Source organism: Scomber japonicus, chromosome 15 (assembly GCF_027409825.1).
Source record: "Scomber japonicus isolate fScoJap1 chromosome 15, fScoJap1.pri, whole genome shotgun sequence".
In the NCBI taxonomy this organism is placed as follows: Eukaryota; Metazoa; Chordata; class Actinopteri; order Scombriformes; family Scombridae; genus Scomber; species Scomber japonicus.
The window spans coordinates 20,260,106-20,278,509 of NC_070592.1; the positions used below are offsets into that span (position 1 = coordinate 20,260,106).

The following is an 18,404-nucleotide window of genomic DNA, read 5'->3' on the forward strand; positions in this document are numbered from 1 at the left end:
ATTTTCAAGTTAAATCAAACAGCACATTCAGCGTGTGACTAAAGGCAGAATACAAAGTTGAGAGACAGTAACTGATTCAACAATGACCTCCCTGAACTCATAAATGAATGTGACGATTTAAAAAAACTGAAACCTACAGTGATATATTTACGCACAGACGTACACGTGTACTCACATGACTTGGATTCACGTCACTGGAGCTTACCTGGCCCTGCATTGTTTGAAGGCTAAACTCACCTTGATGTTTTTATCTATCGGTAGCATTTTTGCCTACGTCACCTAATGGTCCATTCGAAAGAACACACCCGCCCCTTTCTTCAATCCTGAATTATGATTGGCTAATACGAGCGTCAGTCACTCCCGCCCACATCAAACTCCTCCCCGTCCACGACGACCGGGTAGCGAAACGAGGAGCAGGAGCTGGACGCCAGGTACCCTATCTACTGTCAGGATATGATGCTGTAGCTTTCGCCACTGAACCGTAAGCATTTTTATTACATTACTATTCACAACTGGTGTTAAAATAATGTCCATGTTGTTGCTGTTGTAGCCAAGCCTCGGTTTGAATTCAGCGGCAGAGTTGAAACTCCTCTCGTGTGTTGTAGCTGAGGGTGTCTACTGTGAAGTAAAATATCGCTTTCGATAGAATTATTTATGGGCTTCTTTGTGGTATTTGTCGCTGAATTGGCGTGTTAAAGCCTCTACATTAAAGTTAAATGTGGTATTTGTCTTTTTTTTATATCATCTGTGTGAGCGCTGGCTTTATGACTACATATGTTGGACGTTTTTCTGCGCTGACAAGTTTGAGCTGCTGTGTTGGCTGCTGGCAACAGGAACTGAGTAGGACTCTGGATTTTCAACGGGACACCTGTGGTTTACCCCATGCAGTTTGTCCCCATTAACCACTGTTCAATTCAACCAATCGGCTGCTATGCTTACATCACTCCCAGCATTAAAAAAATGTTGTTTATAGGACTTCAATGTTGAGATTGTAGTGATAATGTATTCTGAGATAGGCACTCACTCATCCATAACTAGGCTATGTGTGTGGATTTTAGACATACCAGTGTTTCACATCTATAGTACAGAGGCAAGGTACACACATCATTAGAACTCAAATAATAGGTCAATTAATTAATGATAGAAAATAGAACATTAGTAGCCTAATCCTTTTTTATTGGTTATGTAATTATTCAGGAAAATACTAAAAAGTCAGTAGTTGCAACCTCTCAGATGTGAATATTTGCTGTTTCTTTATGCTTTGGTAATGAGATATAGAACAAAACATTAAAATAACTCACTTTAAAACTTGTGTTCACTCATTTTTGACATTCTGCATGACAAACAATTACTGTTTAATCATGAAATAATTGGCAGATTAAACAATAATGAAAACAATAGCTGGTTGCTGTTACATGTTTATTTATGAAGTGATCAGTAGCCTTTTAGCACTTTCTTTTAGTGCTTGAATGACTTTGTGTTTATTATACTGTAAACCAATACTTGGCCTTAAGACCTCTTGGTCCAGACAGGAGCATTTTATGCATGAGTGGTGATGGCATCACTCTCGCTGTGCCATTCACAGATAGCCTGTGGGCACACATTGGCAGCCCAATACTCTAGTGAGTGTAAACAAAGCTGAAACCCTTTCACAAACCTAAACAGAGAGTGAGGCTGGACTCATAAAGCTGTAATGATGCTGCAGAATAGATTTTTACATTGCAGGAAATGTCAATAGAGACAAACATTTGTTCAAGTTCTAAACTAACCAAAAAGGCTATATGCCAACTATTGACTGTAACAGCTCTTTGTCTATTGTGGCAGGCAATCTTCTGTCAGTTAGTTGAGTGACAGATCATTAATTTTGATCATCGCTCATAAGTAATTGCTTGTCATTTTCAACACATGCCCAAAATGTGTTGGTTTTAGATTCTCCAATATCAAAATATGCTGTTTTTGCTTTTTTAAACATAATTTGATTTAGGACAAAATTAGACAAAAGGCATTTCAGGATGTCACCTTGGTTGCAGGCCTTAACAGTGATGAGGTGACACCAGTCAACAACCTGGGCTTAAACCCCTGTGCTGCATCTGTCTTGTTGAAATGCCCTTGAGCAAGACACTGAGCCGAACTGCTGGCTCCAGGTGGCGCTGTTCAGGGCTACTCACCCTGCACTGGGATGGTAGCAATCCAAGGAGCACCAAAGGGAATCAATTGAGTTTCCCAGTCATCCTATCACAGTTCATCCAAAGTGTTTATTCCTACCGCAACATTTCAGGGTGTAAACATCCAGCGTGGCCGACGTGACTCACTGAGTTATCTCCATGTCACTCTCTCCTTTACACAACACCCACTTAAAAGCTGGTAAATACGGAGCACTCCTGCCTTGACTAATACACCAAGTGGTTACTTTGAGAATAACCCGCCTGTGATCTCTTATGGTTTTATAAGGTTATAGGATGTTGTGCCCTACTTCCAGCAAAGCTGACTGGTCGGTAGTAAGACTCATGTGAAATCATATTTCAGCTAGTAACAGCACATGTTCTATAAATAGCCCCATGTTATATGCCCTCAGATTTTCCATAAAGAACAAACAAACTGAATATATTCTTGCCTTTGCCTTCTTTTGTATCCATAGCAACCCGTGATTGAGCAGAAACACAAAGTGTCCCTTGTCTCCACAGAAAGACGTCTTTTGTGATGAAGCTTTTCAAAAATACAGTGGTCAAGAATCTGTGGGTATGCCGGTTCTTAAGCCTGTCCTCTTTCTGTCTTTCTCTGAGTGCACATCAAGATGGTTGAATAGTGTACTGGGGCTGCTTTTTACCTCTTTGATCACTCGCTGATGCCCACATTAGTTTTTCTCTGTGTGCTTTGAAGGCATGCCGGCACTGTATTACTTCCAGATGAAAAATGTTAAAAATATCCTGCTATCAGCTGCTTCACTTCTCAGTCAGACATGATGTCAGAGGTCAGATAAGACGAGCTGAGTGCTGCTGCCACCAACTGACCCAAAACCATATGTTGCCACCTCACATCAGTTTTATTATAAAATGTGGGTGTTGATGGTGGAAGTAGTTAGATAATGTTGTCAGATGTCCGTCTATTTAAAGGGACTTATGCTGGCTCTCTGTCTGATTATCGCTGGATCATGCACGGATAAATCTGTGAAGAAGCTTTACCGGAAGATTCTGGCGCTTTATCGGAGGTAAAATCTCAGATGGGCCATCTGTGAGGACCTTTTTGCAGTTCCAGTCAGCCAGTAATGGGTGGGTGGGTGTGGGGATGTGTGTCGGGAGGGGGGTGGGGGGTATACAACTATGTGGACGGTCAAGTTGATGGCAGTCGTGCTGTTGCAAGAATGCCTATAGGCAGAAAGCAGATGGATTGGCTGCAAAACATCTGTGTGTTTGTCATACCAGGACCGGAAACTCCAGCCTGACAATTCCTCAGGCTTTAGCCTCACCATCTTAAGATCCATGGAAACTGATGAACAACAGTATGTGTTGCCTGTAGCCATGCTGAACACAGAGATGACATAATGACTTGTTGGATTAGTTTTGTTTGAGTTGTTCTTGTGTTCTGCCTTTTTTTAAACCAGCATTCCTGAGCGATTCAAACTGCGCTATTGTCTAGACACATAGATTTCGTGCAGTTGGAAAGCTGAGAATGTGGTGGCCATGTCAGAAGGCGTAGTGCTTTGTTGGTTGGTGTGAATTGGACAAGTAAAAGAAAAGGTCTGTTTCCCAGTGTTGGCATTTGCATGTCTGTTTTTGCCTCTTAAAACTGTGCAGGTCTGAGCTCTCCCGAGAAGATAGTTTAAAGTGGCAACCTTGGGTGGAGATGCAGTCATTTTAAGGGACTTGTAGGTACTTTTTCTTTCAGTGCAGTGAAAGAGAAAGCATGCTCGAAACACAGGACAGAAAGAGCCTACACATTTACCTTCATTAACAATGGCAATGCAAATGTGGTGTATATACAGCACCAGATTCTGTTCATAATGATTAAGAGGATAAGACAGATGAAGCTTTATGTTATGCAAAATGTTTCCATTTGGTCTCTAACACAGATGTCAGGTCACTTTGTCGTGGTGCTGTCATACATGCCAAGCAAAACAAATTAGTGTCCCATTTGCATTCTCTCCATTTTTTAAAAGACTCTCATCAGCTGATTTCATGAATGCTGATACATGAAAACACATGCACGCACACACACACACACACACACACACACACACACACACACACACACACACACAAACACACACACAGCAGTCATTTTTCCATCACCTTTAAACCTTTTTTATTCCCTCATTCAGGCCTTGTGACTCTGTGGCATTGGCCCTCACACTGCAACAATGACCCCTTTCCAGCTTAACAGATCATTTACAAGTTGTTGTGCTATCAATGATTGACTCCAATTACGTAAGACCGAAGGCAAAATCCAGCACTTCTAGTCTTACAGTGTCTCAGCGGTGTACAATACAACAGTAATCACTCAGTAGGGGTAAGTAGGGCACTCAGTGGGATGTTCGGGGACAACACATCTCCCGGCTTCATTTACAGATTTTTCAGTGCATCTATGGTAGATAGTCTATACACAGGTTTCACACACGCTTTCACGTTAGGAAGTGTCATGAGGTATTGATACTTCAAACAAAATCTATGCAGACATGCAATAGCAGAGTTTGAGGTTTTGCTCTAAGGAAGTGTTTTCGTGCAAACTTTGCCGCTGAGTCGTATTGACGTAAAAAAGCAGAGGATTGAAAGGCAGGGCCGTGTGTGTTATGTAAACTGGTGCTAGGTGCCGCTGCCCTTACTCACCACTTATTGTGTATATAACCAATGACTGAAGCTGGAATTTTCCCATGTAGCCCCTGAGCCCCTGAACATGCTAACACAGTATGTTTAATAAATGGACGACGCACCACAGTTGTTTATACTCTAGACTGTATACAGACGTATTAACACAGATAAAACTATGCAGGCCTTTTATGTAATGAACTCCTGAACTGATTTGTATTCATAAAGCTTCAGATGCAGAGGAGAACCCCAGGCATGTCACAACCTGAGAAGTGCGAACACAGCAGCTTGATGAGCTAATTCCATCTACCCAAGTTTATCATTTGAAGCATACTCAAGTGTGTCGTCTGTCCTTTTTTGTCAGTGCTCCAGAGCCACAAAGTAAGTGGGCTGTCCATGTGTTTCAGTCTGCTTTTAGCTGTGTGTTGACTGTAGCTAGCTGTGTGTTATGGTGTGTCAGGGGTATCGAAGCACGGAGCACATTCTTTCCTGTTGATGACTCATGTCCTGGGCATGGTACTGACTGTAAGTGAGGCCTTGGGGAACTACAGAATACACACGCACACACACACACACACACACACAGATTCACTCAAACCGCCAGACCGTTTGCAGAGGATGTAGTTAGCAGCGTGCATAAAATCCCAAAGTTAACAGAAATTTGCATGCGTGCACGCAAGCTTACAAAGCCCACAAACTTGTCCTCACTATGTTCCCACTAGGCAAGGATGTGCCCGACTCACACATATTGCACACATATACACACACACACACACCTCAGTTTACCACACATCTCACACACTAAGTCTTTGATAGTGTGTAAAACCCACAAAGGGAGTGGCTAAAAGCTTGAGGTTTAACATACACATTCATACAGGCAGGTTGGGGCCTGTCATTTGTGGCAAAGAGAGGAATGAATGTTACATCATAGTGAGAATGTGACGTTCTCTGCTCCACGTATACATGCAGAAATAAACTGACACAAAGTAATTCAGTTACTTTTTAATACTAGTTTGCTTGAAACCAACAGCAGGATTTTATATGATTCATTTTGCATGTGAAGTAGGTGGTGGGCGATCTGATGATTTTAGATGATGACCAATCTTGACGGCGTCCACAATCAACTTTTCTGATGAATAGCAGATCCATTCTACACGTCATGTCACGAACAAAGCAATAGAGTAATGTAGACAACTAGATGGCTATGCTGATTGTATAAATTACTTCACACGGCTCTTCCTTGGGTGATGTAAACAATGCAACATGTGTTATAGCTAGCAACATTCAGTTTTCTGTTGGAGTTGTGAGTACTTGCAAGTTGTTAATGTATGATTATGTTATCTTTTGGCTTCTGTTTACAACTTCCAAATTAAACTCAGGTTTTATTCACCATTTTTAAACCTGTGTAGTATCTTTCAGAAGCTATTTCAAGTCTGACTATAGTCTACACAGTATTTCAGATTGTGATACAATGTTTTTGGCCAGATCACCACTTCCTCTATGTTTTATGGGTCACCTGGTGGTGCAGTACTGGACGATACATGAAACATATGATGTAAAACGAACTACCACTGTGGTCCATTTCTTGTCCAACCCTATAATTAGACATTATTTAACCTTTACTGAGCCAAACAACATACTGTACGTCTTTTACTACTGTCCAGTCAATTAACCACTTTTCAGACAAGTCAGTTTCACATGAATTCAGTGCAAGTTGGATGTGGCTATTGACGTAGAAGTAGTCTCTGGAGTCATAACTTATGCTATGAAATTACTCTTATTGTTCTTATTATAGCCTTCTCTTGTCCCTTGTCGCATTCCAGAGGAACTTTTTTTTTCAATTTTCATGTGCACATGCTTGTTTACAAATGGTTCTTTAAACATGAAGCTTACAAGCTTTATGATTAAAGAACCACAAGTGTGGTACACCCATGGTTATTAACATTGACTAAAAGCATTTAGTGTCTGTGCATATGTAGCTGCAATTTATCACAGCAGACATGTGACTCCTCACGGCACAAGTTGAACCCTGAACTGTGTGTGCGTGAGAACTCCTGATAAGGGTTGTTGTGTTTTCGTCTTGCTTCCTTAAAACAAAGCTAATTTGGGCTGTGGGAATTTTATATCCTTAATTAGGATATTCATAGTTAGTCAGACACACAGTGAGTAAGTGATTCCTCTCTGTTTTTATCTGTGTGGCCCCGTGTGCTGATCCTGTTCTCTTTTAAAACCAGTGACACCTTTGTGCTGTGTCGACATCATTTTGTTTTAACCTTTCCCTGCAGTGCTGACTGTTGTGGCGTGGCCTTCAAAGGTCAGAGCGATGCTCCCGGCGGTGCCGCTGTGATCTCCGTTGCTGCAGTTTCCACAGAAACGAGACAACGGACGGCAAAAAGCAGCAGTCAAGTCGCAAAAAGATGACATCACCGTCACCCACTCACAGTGACAGCAGCGGCTCCTCTAAGCATGACAGCAACCAGGTGTGTGTACTGTATGTGTGTATCTGTGTCTCTGCTTTTGCTGTGTGAACAAAAAGTGCTTGCAGCCACTGTTAGCATTGTTTTTCTTCCCAGCTGACCTCAAATTTGCTGAATTTAAATGCACCATGTACCATGACATCCCAAAGGCAATGAAACAGTTCTAATATTTCTACTGTGTATGTGCATAAGTCTCTGTTGTTTATTTTAGTGCGGGCTGTTCTCTGTGACCAATCCTTCAAGTGTTCCTAGAAATACAAACCTCACTAACTAAACATTGAAAGATGCTTTCAGAAAAATGTGTTTTTACAACAACCAGTATTTCAGTCGGAACTGCAATGCCCTTAGACACAGTGATGTTAATGCTATTAGTACTGTTTATATTGGGCTGCTCCTCCTTATCTTGAGGGAAAGAAATGTATTTCTCTCAAGAACTCACACAGTCTTGCTCCTGTGTCTCCCTCCAGGACAGCTGGGAAATTGTGGAGGGGCTCAGGGGGGTTCCTGCCAGCATGCAGGAGCCTGACAGACAGGAGGGTTTCTTGCTCAAGAGGAGGAAATGGCCCATGAAGGGATGGCACAAGGTGAGGCATCTCCAGCTCGGTTAAAGGCTCAGACAACAACAGCATCAAAACACTTCTTATTATAGAACACTACTGTGGCCTTTTATTGAACCAGACCTATTTTTCCTTCATTGCTTTGATACAAAGTGTTACAGGGGTTGCTTATATTTTGAGGTTAGAAATGCTTTGTTTAGTTGTGTTTTGGAGTGCTATCAATATGTCCAAAGTAAATTTACCTATATCACTACTATTATGTTACATGAATGTGTCATTAAATGAGAATAGATAGTCAGAATACTTTATTCCCGCTGTTACTATAAATAAACCAGCAATACTTTGAGTCCTTCCCGAATGTCCAAGAGTCGCGACCTGCTGTCTTATAATACCTCAAAGCTATTTCCACATTTCCTCCTCTTCCTTCTTTCCATTCTTTTCAGTCCCAGCTGATTTTTACTGTAACCCTGACTCATCTCCCTCCTCCTTTTTCTCCCTCTGGGAGCACTCATGCATACCTGGAAACTTCAGCCTTGCAACTTGATTGAATTGCCTCTTTAATAGGCAGTATTGTAACTGACAACGAGGTCTCAAGTAGTTTCAAAGTGTATTCTTTTGTGTTGTAAAACTGTAAGCTATGGTTATGTCTATACATGGTCATCATATATACTGTTAATATATACTCACTTTTTTTTTTACTGGTGTTATGAACAATTTGTATAGCTATCAGGCAGGAGACGCATGAACAAGTGAAGGCATAATGATTCCTGTGAATAAGTACTGATCAAGTTTGTCTTCTTCCCACTTAGAGATACTTTGCATTGGAGAAAGGCATATTGAAGTATGCAAAGCGAGGAACAGATGTAGGTATCACCTTTTAGAGCACCATCTGTCATTCTTCTCTGTAGACGCGTGCTAACAAAGTGTTTTGTTCACAGCTGAAGAAGGGAAAACTTCATGGCTGCATTGATGTCGGCCTCTCGGTCATGTCAGTCAAAAAGAAAGCTATGTGCATCGACCTGGACACAGAAGACAACATATATCACCTAAAGGTAACTCTTGAGGCTCACATTAGTTTTGTTTGAATTCAGTGTGATTTAATGTCATCTTTCTCTCTCTCTCTCTCTCTCTCCCTCTCTCTCTCTCTCTGTACAGTGTACAAATGTCTCAACACTTTCTCTTTCTTTTACTCTTTCTGTTCATGCAAAGACTCTAATAGCAGCTTTCCCAATGTTACTGCAGCTGATTTGATCTTTACGTTACCTAGGTGAAGTCTCCAGAGCTGTTTGAGGAGTGGGTGTCAAAGCTGCGTAATCACAGACTGTTTCGGCAGAATGAGATTGCCATGTATCCCCATGAAAGGCACCTCTTCCACCCCCACGCCGTGTCCTCCCCGTCTCTCAATGACTCACTGAGAAAAGTAAGTTGTCCCAGTCCTCTTTGTAGGAAAGCATTAAAGTCTTGGTTGCAACTTTAAATGCGATGCTTTAGGGTTGAGGTTATGCTAGGTTGTGAGCCACATGGTCTCTGATCTGTCTCAAACAGAGGACTACTCTCACCAAGCAGGCGTCAGTCCACCAGACTAAGGTCACTTCCTGGCTCCACTCCTCAGAGGACATGAACAGATGCTGCAAAGGTTGGTTTCTGTTTGTTTGTCAATCCATTACCAGCCACTTTGCTTCGTCAACAGTTTTTTTCCTGTCTGTATGCAGTGTATCTCGCATCTTATCTTTAATCACCGCGCCTGCACACACTCAGGCTTTCATCTAATGATAATATTGCTTTCACTCAGACTTAGAGGAATGTGAATCGTATCTACTCGAACTCAACCTGCTGCTGAAGAGCATGGAGGTCCTTCACCGCACATACTCAGCCCCAGCCATCAGTGCACTACAAGTAAGCACACACACATGGACTAAGTTAACCATTAAGATACTTTTAATACCTTTTTAGGCAATCTGGTCATCACTATCACTATAAGTTAATGTCTCTGTTCCTTTTGTTAATACAGGCATCTACTTATGATATTCCGAAAAAGGAGAAGAGGCCAAGGAGATGGCGATCCAAGAATAACGGCAAAGAAACTAAAGCCACACTACAGGTAAATGTACGGCTTGTTATTTACTTGCTGATATTAAATACAAATTCATTCACCAGAGGGATCAAAGATATAAAAAATGATTCATTTCTATTTGTGCTCCAGGTCCCAAGCTGTATCTCCTCCAAGTCCCCTCGCCTGCACGCCTCCAACCCCAATCTCTCCACTACTGAGCCCAACATCCAGGAGGTCTGCCCTGAATCCCCAGACTCGCCTACAGACGTGTCTCGTCTACAGGAGGACTTCTGCAGGCTGGCCAACAACAGTGAGTTCCTGCCCAAGTCTGCACAAGTCTGCCAAGGAGATTCTTTTGCCATAGAAAGAAAAATATGCTTTTTTTTTTTTTGTATGCGTTTGCTTCTATGTGGTGCGATAGTTTCCATGACAACTCTGTAACTTGTAACATGTGTCTCTCTCTGTTTTTTTTTCTCTGTATGGAAAATATTCCTATCTTCAGTCCACACCAACCTGAAATCAGCCTTTAGTTCCCTGTCAGCAGAAAGAGACAGACTGAGGCACACCATGGACATGCAGGCCCCCCAGCCAGCGCAGGTCATTGGCTTGAAGACCGCCTATGCTTCAGTGAGTCACAATGCATTGGTACTGCATGGTTACACCACAAACATAAACCACTGTACATGTCTCATTTGTCTCAACTGGCTTCTTATCATCTAATCAGGAATGTCCAGGTGGCTCTCACTCGTTGGTCCACCAGGCGTCCAATGAGAGCAAAGCATCTATCCCGGAGTCAATATCAGAATTCTTTGACGCTCAGGAGTACCTCCTCTCCTCCTCCTCCTCTGAGAATGAGGTCTGACATTATTTACTACATCGTTCTTCTGGGTTTAAAAAGAATTCCAGTGATCCAATACTCAATAAATCTATGAATCATTAAGGATATAAAATGTGATTAAAATGAAGAGATACCCTTTTTTATACCCTCTTTTCCCAGAGCATAAGGTGATGTCTTTGAATAAAACAAAACTCAAAGATATTACATTTTAAAACATAACACATCATACAAATCATCGTCAACTGAACTATATGTTATCTTTTTATTATTACTCATTAGTCCTAAAATTGGGATTAGCCTCACACTTCCACTTTTAACAGAACAAATAGTTGCTTCTTGTCACAATTTACTGAACACTGGGTGCATTTAAAAAACAAAATTCTATCCTGAAAACCCAGAGACTTTTGGGTTTTATATGTCCTTTTTATTCTGTGCTCTCTGGTTGCTCACTGACCTTTCATCACTGACTGTCTATCTCCAGGTGTCCGACGATGACTCGTACATCAGCGATGTCAGCGACAGCGTCTCCATGGACACCTATAGCAACGAGGGAGGCAGTGAGAGACACAACTCGGGTACATAATACAGTAACACATTGACAGACAGATGGAGACAGTGCAGAAAGACCTTATTCTGTCAAAGAGAAGCCGGGCTTATCTGTCTGTCTGTGACTAAGCCTCTAAATGTGTTTTTCAGAGAGTATCAGCATCAAATTATTATATTTAGAGTCAGAGAAATGAATCATTTGCTTAGAGAATGTGTTGAACATGACCTCTAACTTCCAGACGTGTTTACAAACTCAGTACTATGTTTCCTTATACAGTATGTGACCAAGCATCTGTGAACAGACATCATTAATTCACTGCTACAGATGGTGTTTGTTGATGGTGTTTATATAAACCTGTTTTCTATATGGACACCAAGGATGGAAAATCAGTATATTAATAAGATGGTTCAGTTTCACATAGAAATGTTTGTTTGTTTGTTTGTTTGTTTTTTTATGGATTAGTAAGTTTATCTTGTCTAGCCCATTGGGTAAAAGACTAATTCAACTACATTTTAAGATACTTGTTGTTTGGGCACTTTAGTATTATTTATTTCACAATTTTACTTGAAATGTCAAGTCTTATATTGTACATATATGACCAGTTTTTCTGTATTATGATAATAAATAGCTTGTGTGTTTGTAAATGTGTTCTATAGATTTGAATTTGAATATTGTCAGTGTTTCTGTCTAAATTTCCTTACTTGTCGTGAAACAAATAGTTAAAAAAAAAACAATGGTCACGATGGAAATGTATGAAAATGAATTGCTTAATAACTATTTTAAGTTGTGTGAAAGAAGTTAAATTTTGGGTTTTAAATGCCACTTCTGTCTCACCATATTTCTCCTCCTCAGTGAGCAGTGTGGTGCCCCTAATTCGTCGACGTTCCACGCTACCCTCTCCCAGTCCCACCAGCAGCGTGAGCGTATGGAACATCCTGAGAAACAACATCGGTAAGGACCTGTCCAAGGTGGCCATGCCGGTACAGCTCAATGAGCCACTCAACACCCTGCAGAGGCTGTGTGAGGAGCTGGAGTACAGCGAACTGCTGGACACCGCCAACCAGACCCAGGACCCTTACCAGCGCATGGTGAGAGGAAATAACTTCAACATAATAACATTGTATTATCCAGAACATACCTGAACTAAATATAGAGCTTACCAAAGCACTTCAGATAGTGTCATGTACACACAGTTGTTTATATGCCTACAAAAACTGTCCTCATTTAACCGTAAATCATTCTCTTATATTAACACAAGACATTTAGGAGGTTCTAGCGTGCAAAAAGCAAAAATATTTATGAAGTCTTCTGAAGTGCTTGATATCAAAAACAGACACAGCAGAAGATGAACATCAGAGAAGCCGTAGCAAAGCATGAGGATGAGTAGCCAGCGTGTTTTGAGTTCAGCGCTTTTCCTCAGGCAGCTCTTTGAAGGCTACTCTGATGTTCTTTTGCTCTGTGTGCACTTTTATCAGAGGCGTTAATAAATGTTTTATTTTTGCAAGCAAGAAACTCTCAATTGTCTTGTTTATTTCTCCCTAGGCCTGTTTGAAAGACTGATTTCCTGGACTATTTTACGCATACTTGCAGTGTTTTGTTTTTCCCATATTATTTATAATATCTTTGTTTGATTTGTATGTCAATTGTGGAAAGTATATTAATGTCTATTATAGTCTATAATTCTGTGGTATGTTTTCCCTTGTAGGATGGACCATTTTACAGGAAAATAGAAAAATTGTGTCATGTCCTAAATTCTGTCTGAATTGCAATGTGGCGTCACACATTCAAAGGCACAATAATACCTTCACAATCCTACATTTACAGTCCCATATTCACATGAACACATGAACACAAAGTGTTTACAGACACACATGTCAATGCTTTGAGTACACATATGTTTCAACTCAAATCCCACAATTCTTGTCTGGTAACACAGGGCTTATATTCATCCATCCTCTCTGATTTTTTTTTACACAGGTGTATGTTGCTACGTTTGCAATAACTGCATATGCCTCCTCCTACCATCGAGCAGGAAGCAAACCCTTTAACCCGGTCTTGGGGGAGACGTATGAGTGTGACAGACCTGATAAGGGCTTCAGGTTTATAGCTGAACAGGTAGAAGTCACACAGTTTACAACACACTGCAATTTGCCGAGTGGCTGCTGCTCAGTTTACTGCACTATAATGTTTAATACAAAAAACGAAACATTTTGAAAAGTGATTTTTGAACCAAGGTGTTGCAAATACATCTTTATGTAATTAAGTTAAATGTGCTACATTTAGTCTTTCCAAACACTGATATGTCACTATCAAATTAATTGTGACATCATTGTAAGGTTGTCTCATGTCTGAATCAATCAAGATTGTGTGCACTGGAGGAACAGCGCCCTCTTCTGTTTCAATGCTTTAAAGCAATTCATCAGACAGCTTACAAAATCAAACAACCCAGAGCAGTGAATATGTGCACTGGCCAACTGTTCCACTCTTCTCTTCCATGGTCTTATTCACAGTAATTGCACTGATCCCTCAAAATAAATGTGGTAATTGTTTACCTTTTTGTTTTTCAAACGTTTATGACACATGAACAGGACTGAGGCAAAGCTTTTCATGAACTTTGTCTTATCTTTTATTTCTCAGGTGAGTCATCACCCACCTGTATCAGCATGTCACTCTGATTCAAGGAACTTCACCTTTTGGCAAGGTGAGTAGGAGAGTGCATGTTTGGAAGAAACACAGCATTTTCTCTGTCTGACTGGGTTTACAAGTAGATTGCACCACCGCCACTACAGCTTTCTTCCTGATCATTTGTATCATGCTGTTGGTTATATTTAAGGTTAAAATAGGTGTTAGGATTTAGCCAATCTCATATGGCATTGGTGAGCGTGCTGTAACTTTTCATCGTGTAAGTTAGTGCTTGATATGCATATGTACTGTGTACTAATTACTGTGAAAATTCTACTAATCTGACCTAATTTCTTAATTTTGGACACTGATCAGCCATTGGTGGTAAAATAAACTGCAGGCTGTGACCTTGTTTGCATTTCCCTCTGTGCACATGAATAAAGAAGCTGGTTTATAAAAATACATTATTGTTTGCTAAAGAGAAAGAACCTTGAAGATTTTAATTAAGATGAAATGGTAATTTTCATGTTCATTAGCACTGATCTGTTATTTTGTGATCCTCTTTTAGATGTTCGATGGAAAAATAAATTCTGGGGCAAATCCATGGAAATAGTTCCCATGGGAACCACCCATGTCACACTACCTGCGTAGGTCCTTTGCTTATTTGCTTCCTGTATGGTGATGTATGTTTGCATGTGAATGAGTTGTTTTACTTGTATACTGTGTTTGTGTCCACTCGTATGTTTAACATGAGCATGTGTACATTTTCCAGGTTTGGGGACCACTACGAATGGAACAAAGTGACATCCTGCATTCATAACATCCTGAGCGGTACACGCTGGATCGAACACTACGGAGAGATGGCCATTAAAAATATCAACAGCAATGACTGCCAGTGTAAAGTGACATTTGTGAAGGTTTGTTAATTTGTTAATCTGTTGTATGTTGATAAAAGAATGCCACAAATGATTTTCAGAGGGAATAAGTTGGGTAAAATTTTGGTTTTCGTAGTTTAAGAATGTGGGAAAATTCTTTAGGTATTGCAGCATGTGACTTGCTCCTTCAGTGGATTTATTGTGTAGAGCTTTAGCATAGACACTGTACCTACTGTTGTCTCTTCCCTGTTAGTGTGTATTAGCTGCTGTCACATTCACATGAACCTCAGTCAGTTTGGCTGGTGTTAAGCATATGATTTTAGTTTTTTGGTTTTGTCCCTTTGTCAAAAAAACAAACAAATTGCTGTTTCATTTAGTGCAGTGTTGCCAGTTCAGACAGACATGCTCACACTCTGTATGCTTTCAAGGTTAACAGCAGCATCTGCTGGACAAAAACGAGTACTGAATTTCAAATAATTAAAACAAACATGGAAAACCAGGCAGCATGAATCACATCCTCTTAAACAGTTACATAACTCGCACAGTATTTATTACTTGATACTTTTTATGTCAACTCCTATTTTGTATAATAATATTTCCTCCTTCTTACATGTACAAGTGATTGCTCTCTTTCTTTTCAGGCAAGGTCTTGGAGCTCTACAGTGAACGAGATAGAGGGCGTGGTTACAGATTCAAATGGAAAAGTGGTACACTCAATTTTTGGAAAATGGCACGAGTCCATTTTTCAAGGGGACCCGCCATCTGCCACGTGCATCTGGAGAGCGAGTGAGTCATTGATCCCTGGAAATGTAATTTGGAAAGTTTCTACATCAGGGCACTTCCGTCAAACAACAAAACAGAGGTTAATGTGTGTTTGTGTGTGTTTAGACTCCATGCCAGTGGACCAACAGCAGTACTATGGCTTCACCCAGTTTGCAGTGGAGATGAATGAGCTGGATTCCACCTTAAGACCTCTGCTGCCCCCCACAGACACACGCTTCCGGCCGGACCAGAGGTTGGGAAACTGCTTATCTGCCTGTTATGTTGAATGAGGACTGCCCATTTTAGAAACGTTATACTTTTATTGTTTTTATTCATTTTTCTCATATATTCTAACACAACTGATGATACCTTTTAATGGCAAGTAGTTTAAATGAGATAAAGACTGACTAGTTGAACTGACTAATTGCTTGTGGAAGAGCATGATTTTGTGGACAAAGTCTAATCAAGCCCATGTAGTTTGTATTACCGTAGTAAATGTCTAAAATATGAGTGTAACCATAGCAACAGGCTACACAGTTAAGATCCACAGGAGTGAAGTCATGAATATCAACGTCCGCTCAGACAGAATTCATATAGTAAGATATAAAATATTATTTAATGGCATAGTTGAATTAGTATAAATAGCATAAATACAATATTTTAGTGGAATACATTTGACAACCTGTCATGTAAATGCAATCTGCATATTCTGTACCAAAATCCTGTAATATCTCTTTTCTAATTGCATTTACAACAGTATGTTTTCCATATTTTTACACACTGACCAAGGCCTGACATCAAAAATACATAAATCCCACTATTACCCATAAGCCAAAGTTTTCCTGTTTGGAAGATTGAAAAGATGGGATGAATGGTGGTGGTGTTCTAGTAGGAACACATTTCTGCTGTCCCCCTGCTGTCCTGACTCACTCACTCTGTCTTCTTTGTCCAGGCTGCTGGAGGAGGGGAACACAGAAGGAGCAGAGGAGCAGAAACAGAGGATAGAGCAGCTCCAGAGGGAGAGGAGGAAAGTGCTGCAGGACAACAATTTGACACATCAGCCACGTTTTTTCAAGTATGCTTCTGTTTACTCATCTGTGTGCATGTGTCTTTGTGTGATCACTGTGTCTCAAGAGGTGTTAATGTCTGTGACAGACTGCAGCCTTGTGATGAACATACGGGGTTGTTAAGATAAGTAATTATTGCCTATTATGTCATTGTCCATTACTTCACAATTATCTCAGAAGTAGTGCCGTTTTTCAATTCAATCTTTATTTAACCAGGTGAGTACAAGATCTCTTTAGCGAGCCCTGGTCTAGATACCAGAAATATAGTGTTTCTAGCAAACATTCAGCAACATTTCAACATTAGAGAACAAAGAGCTTTTCTGACATGAACTTATCAATAAATGTATGAAAAACATAAACACACAAACTTAATATGATAATGTAGTTGTTGTTTTTTTAATTAGTCCAAATGAACTTATATTCTTCCACATATTGTAGTTATAATTGTATACATGATACCTTTTATGGGAAACACTATATTATAATATGTTACTGAGTGATGTAACACCAAACTTTGGTCATTAAAACAGTTTTGTGTTTTGCTGTTAGGAAGTCTAAAGATGACACGTGGGTGAGCAGCAACGCGTACTGGGAACAGCGCAGAGACCCTGGCTTCAGCAAAATGGACTTCCCTGTGTTGTGGTGACCTCTAGATTTAACCAGACCTCTCTACTGCAACTTATCATGGAGAGGGAAGTTTAAAACTGACCTGAGACCAGCTTGAAAGCGTGATGACCTGGTTAATATGAATCACTCCATGTCATGGTCACCCAACAAATATGGACTTCTGCTTCCTCTTTCATGACCGAGCAGAGCCTGTAGTACTTCTGTTGGTTTTGTTTCTGTTTATAATGTTTATCATTAAGGGTACATGTTTCTCTTGTCATTATCACTCGCTGTTATGTACATGGTGTTGGTGTAGACTAAAAAATTATATCATTATGTTTTATTGCGTCTCAGCATTTACCAAAGTGCCTTTTATTGTAGTGGTGCATTCAATCAACTGCTGTAGCAGTTATGCAAAAACACTTTTTATTTAAACCTCTTTTGGATGATGTCAGTATGGATTCTGGACTACTGGAGAGAACAGGATCAGGACTGGAAGTGAACTTTTTCAAAATGTCAAAAGTTGCTCAAGCTTTTATCTATCCAGTCAACATCATGACTCCAGGATTGTGATCAGATGTTCTTATTATAAAAGAGGGACTTCAGACTTTGAGTATGCTGCCTTGTTTTAATTATGTCATGACTGTCATAGGACTGTGGATACAGTTTATCACTGAGGTAAAGCAATAATAAACCACATTCATAGAAGATAATAAACTGTACAATGAATGGATGAGTCATGTTGCATCACACTGTTTTTGTATGACGGATAAACCACAGTTTGAGTTATTTGCTAGTCTATGTCACTGCTACAAAAGGGAAATCTCTCCAAAAGGTAAGTAATGATCACCAAAAAGTGTCACTTGTTTGAAATGACTGTAAGTGAAAGATGCTGGAAGAATTGTGATATTAGGATTGTTTCATTTTAAAGCAACAGAAAATAAGTGTAGAGAGCAATAATCTTACTACCTCCATAAAAATTGATCACTGTTGAAATTAAGTTTGCAATTTGCAATATGTTGAATACCAGTCAAGACAATTAAAAACACTGATATTATATAAATAATTGAATGATGACAAATATATAAATAACTTCTTTTTTTTTTGGCTAATTACCTAACCTAAGTATAGTAATCAAAGCCTTCTTCCTGTGAGGTAACAGCGATAACCGCTGCACCACCGTGCCAGCCTAATGCCC

At 40.1% G+C, this 18,404-nt stretch overlaps 1 protein-coding gene across 2 annotated transcripts; it reads left to right on the top strand.

Annotated features, from left to right (window-relative positions):
• Positions 1-388: 388 nt before the first annotated feature.
• Positions 389-17,437, top strand: LOC128374228 (oxysterol-binding protein-related protein 3-like). 2 transcript variants are annotated; one of them, XM_053334505.1, is made up of 22 exons: positions 389-481; positions 7,088-7,282; positions 7,747-7,863; positions 8,646-8,699; positions 8,775-8,888; positions 9,104-9,256; positions 9,382-9,472; positions 9,629-9,732; positions 9,848-9,943; positions 10,040-10,199; positions 10,392-10,516; positions 10,614-10,737; positions 11,207-11,302; positions 12,127-12,362; positions 13,252-13,389; positions 13,912-13,975; positions 14,465-14,543; positions 14,669-14,813; positions 15,413-15,557; positions 15,660-15,786; positions 16,486-16,608; positions 17,150-17,437. In XM_053334505.1, exons 2-22 carry the CDS (start codon positions 7,220-7,222, stop codon positions 17,244-17,246), a joined length of 2,451 nt encoding a protein of 816 aa, XP_053190480.1. In that variant the 5' UTR covers positions 389-481; positions 7,088-7,219; the 3' UTR covers positions 17,247-17,437. The 2 variants fall into 2 exon arrangements, with proteins under 2 accessions (XP_053190480.1, XP_053190479.1); XM_053334504.1 differs by having other exon boundaries at positions 9,848-9,937; positions 10,614-10,745; positions 11,209-11,302.
• The last annotated feature ends 967 nt before the right edge of the window (positions 17,438-18,404 follow it).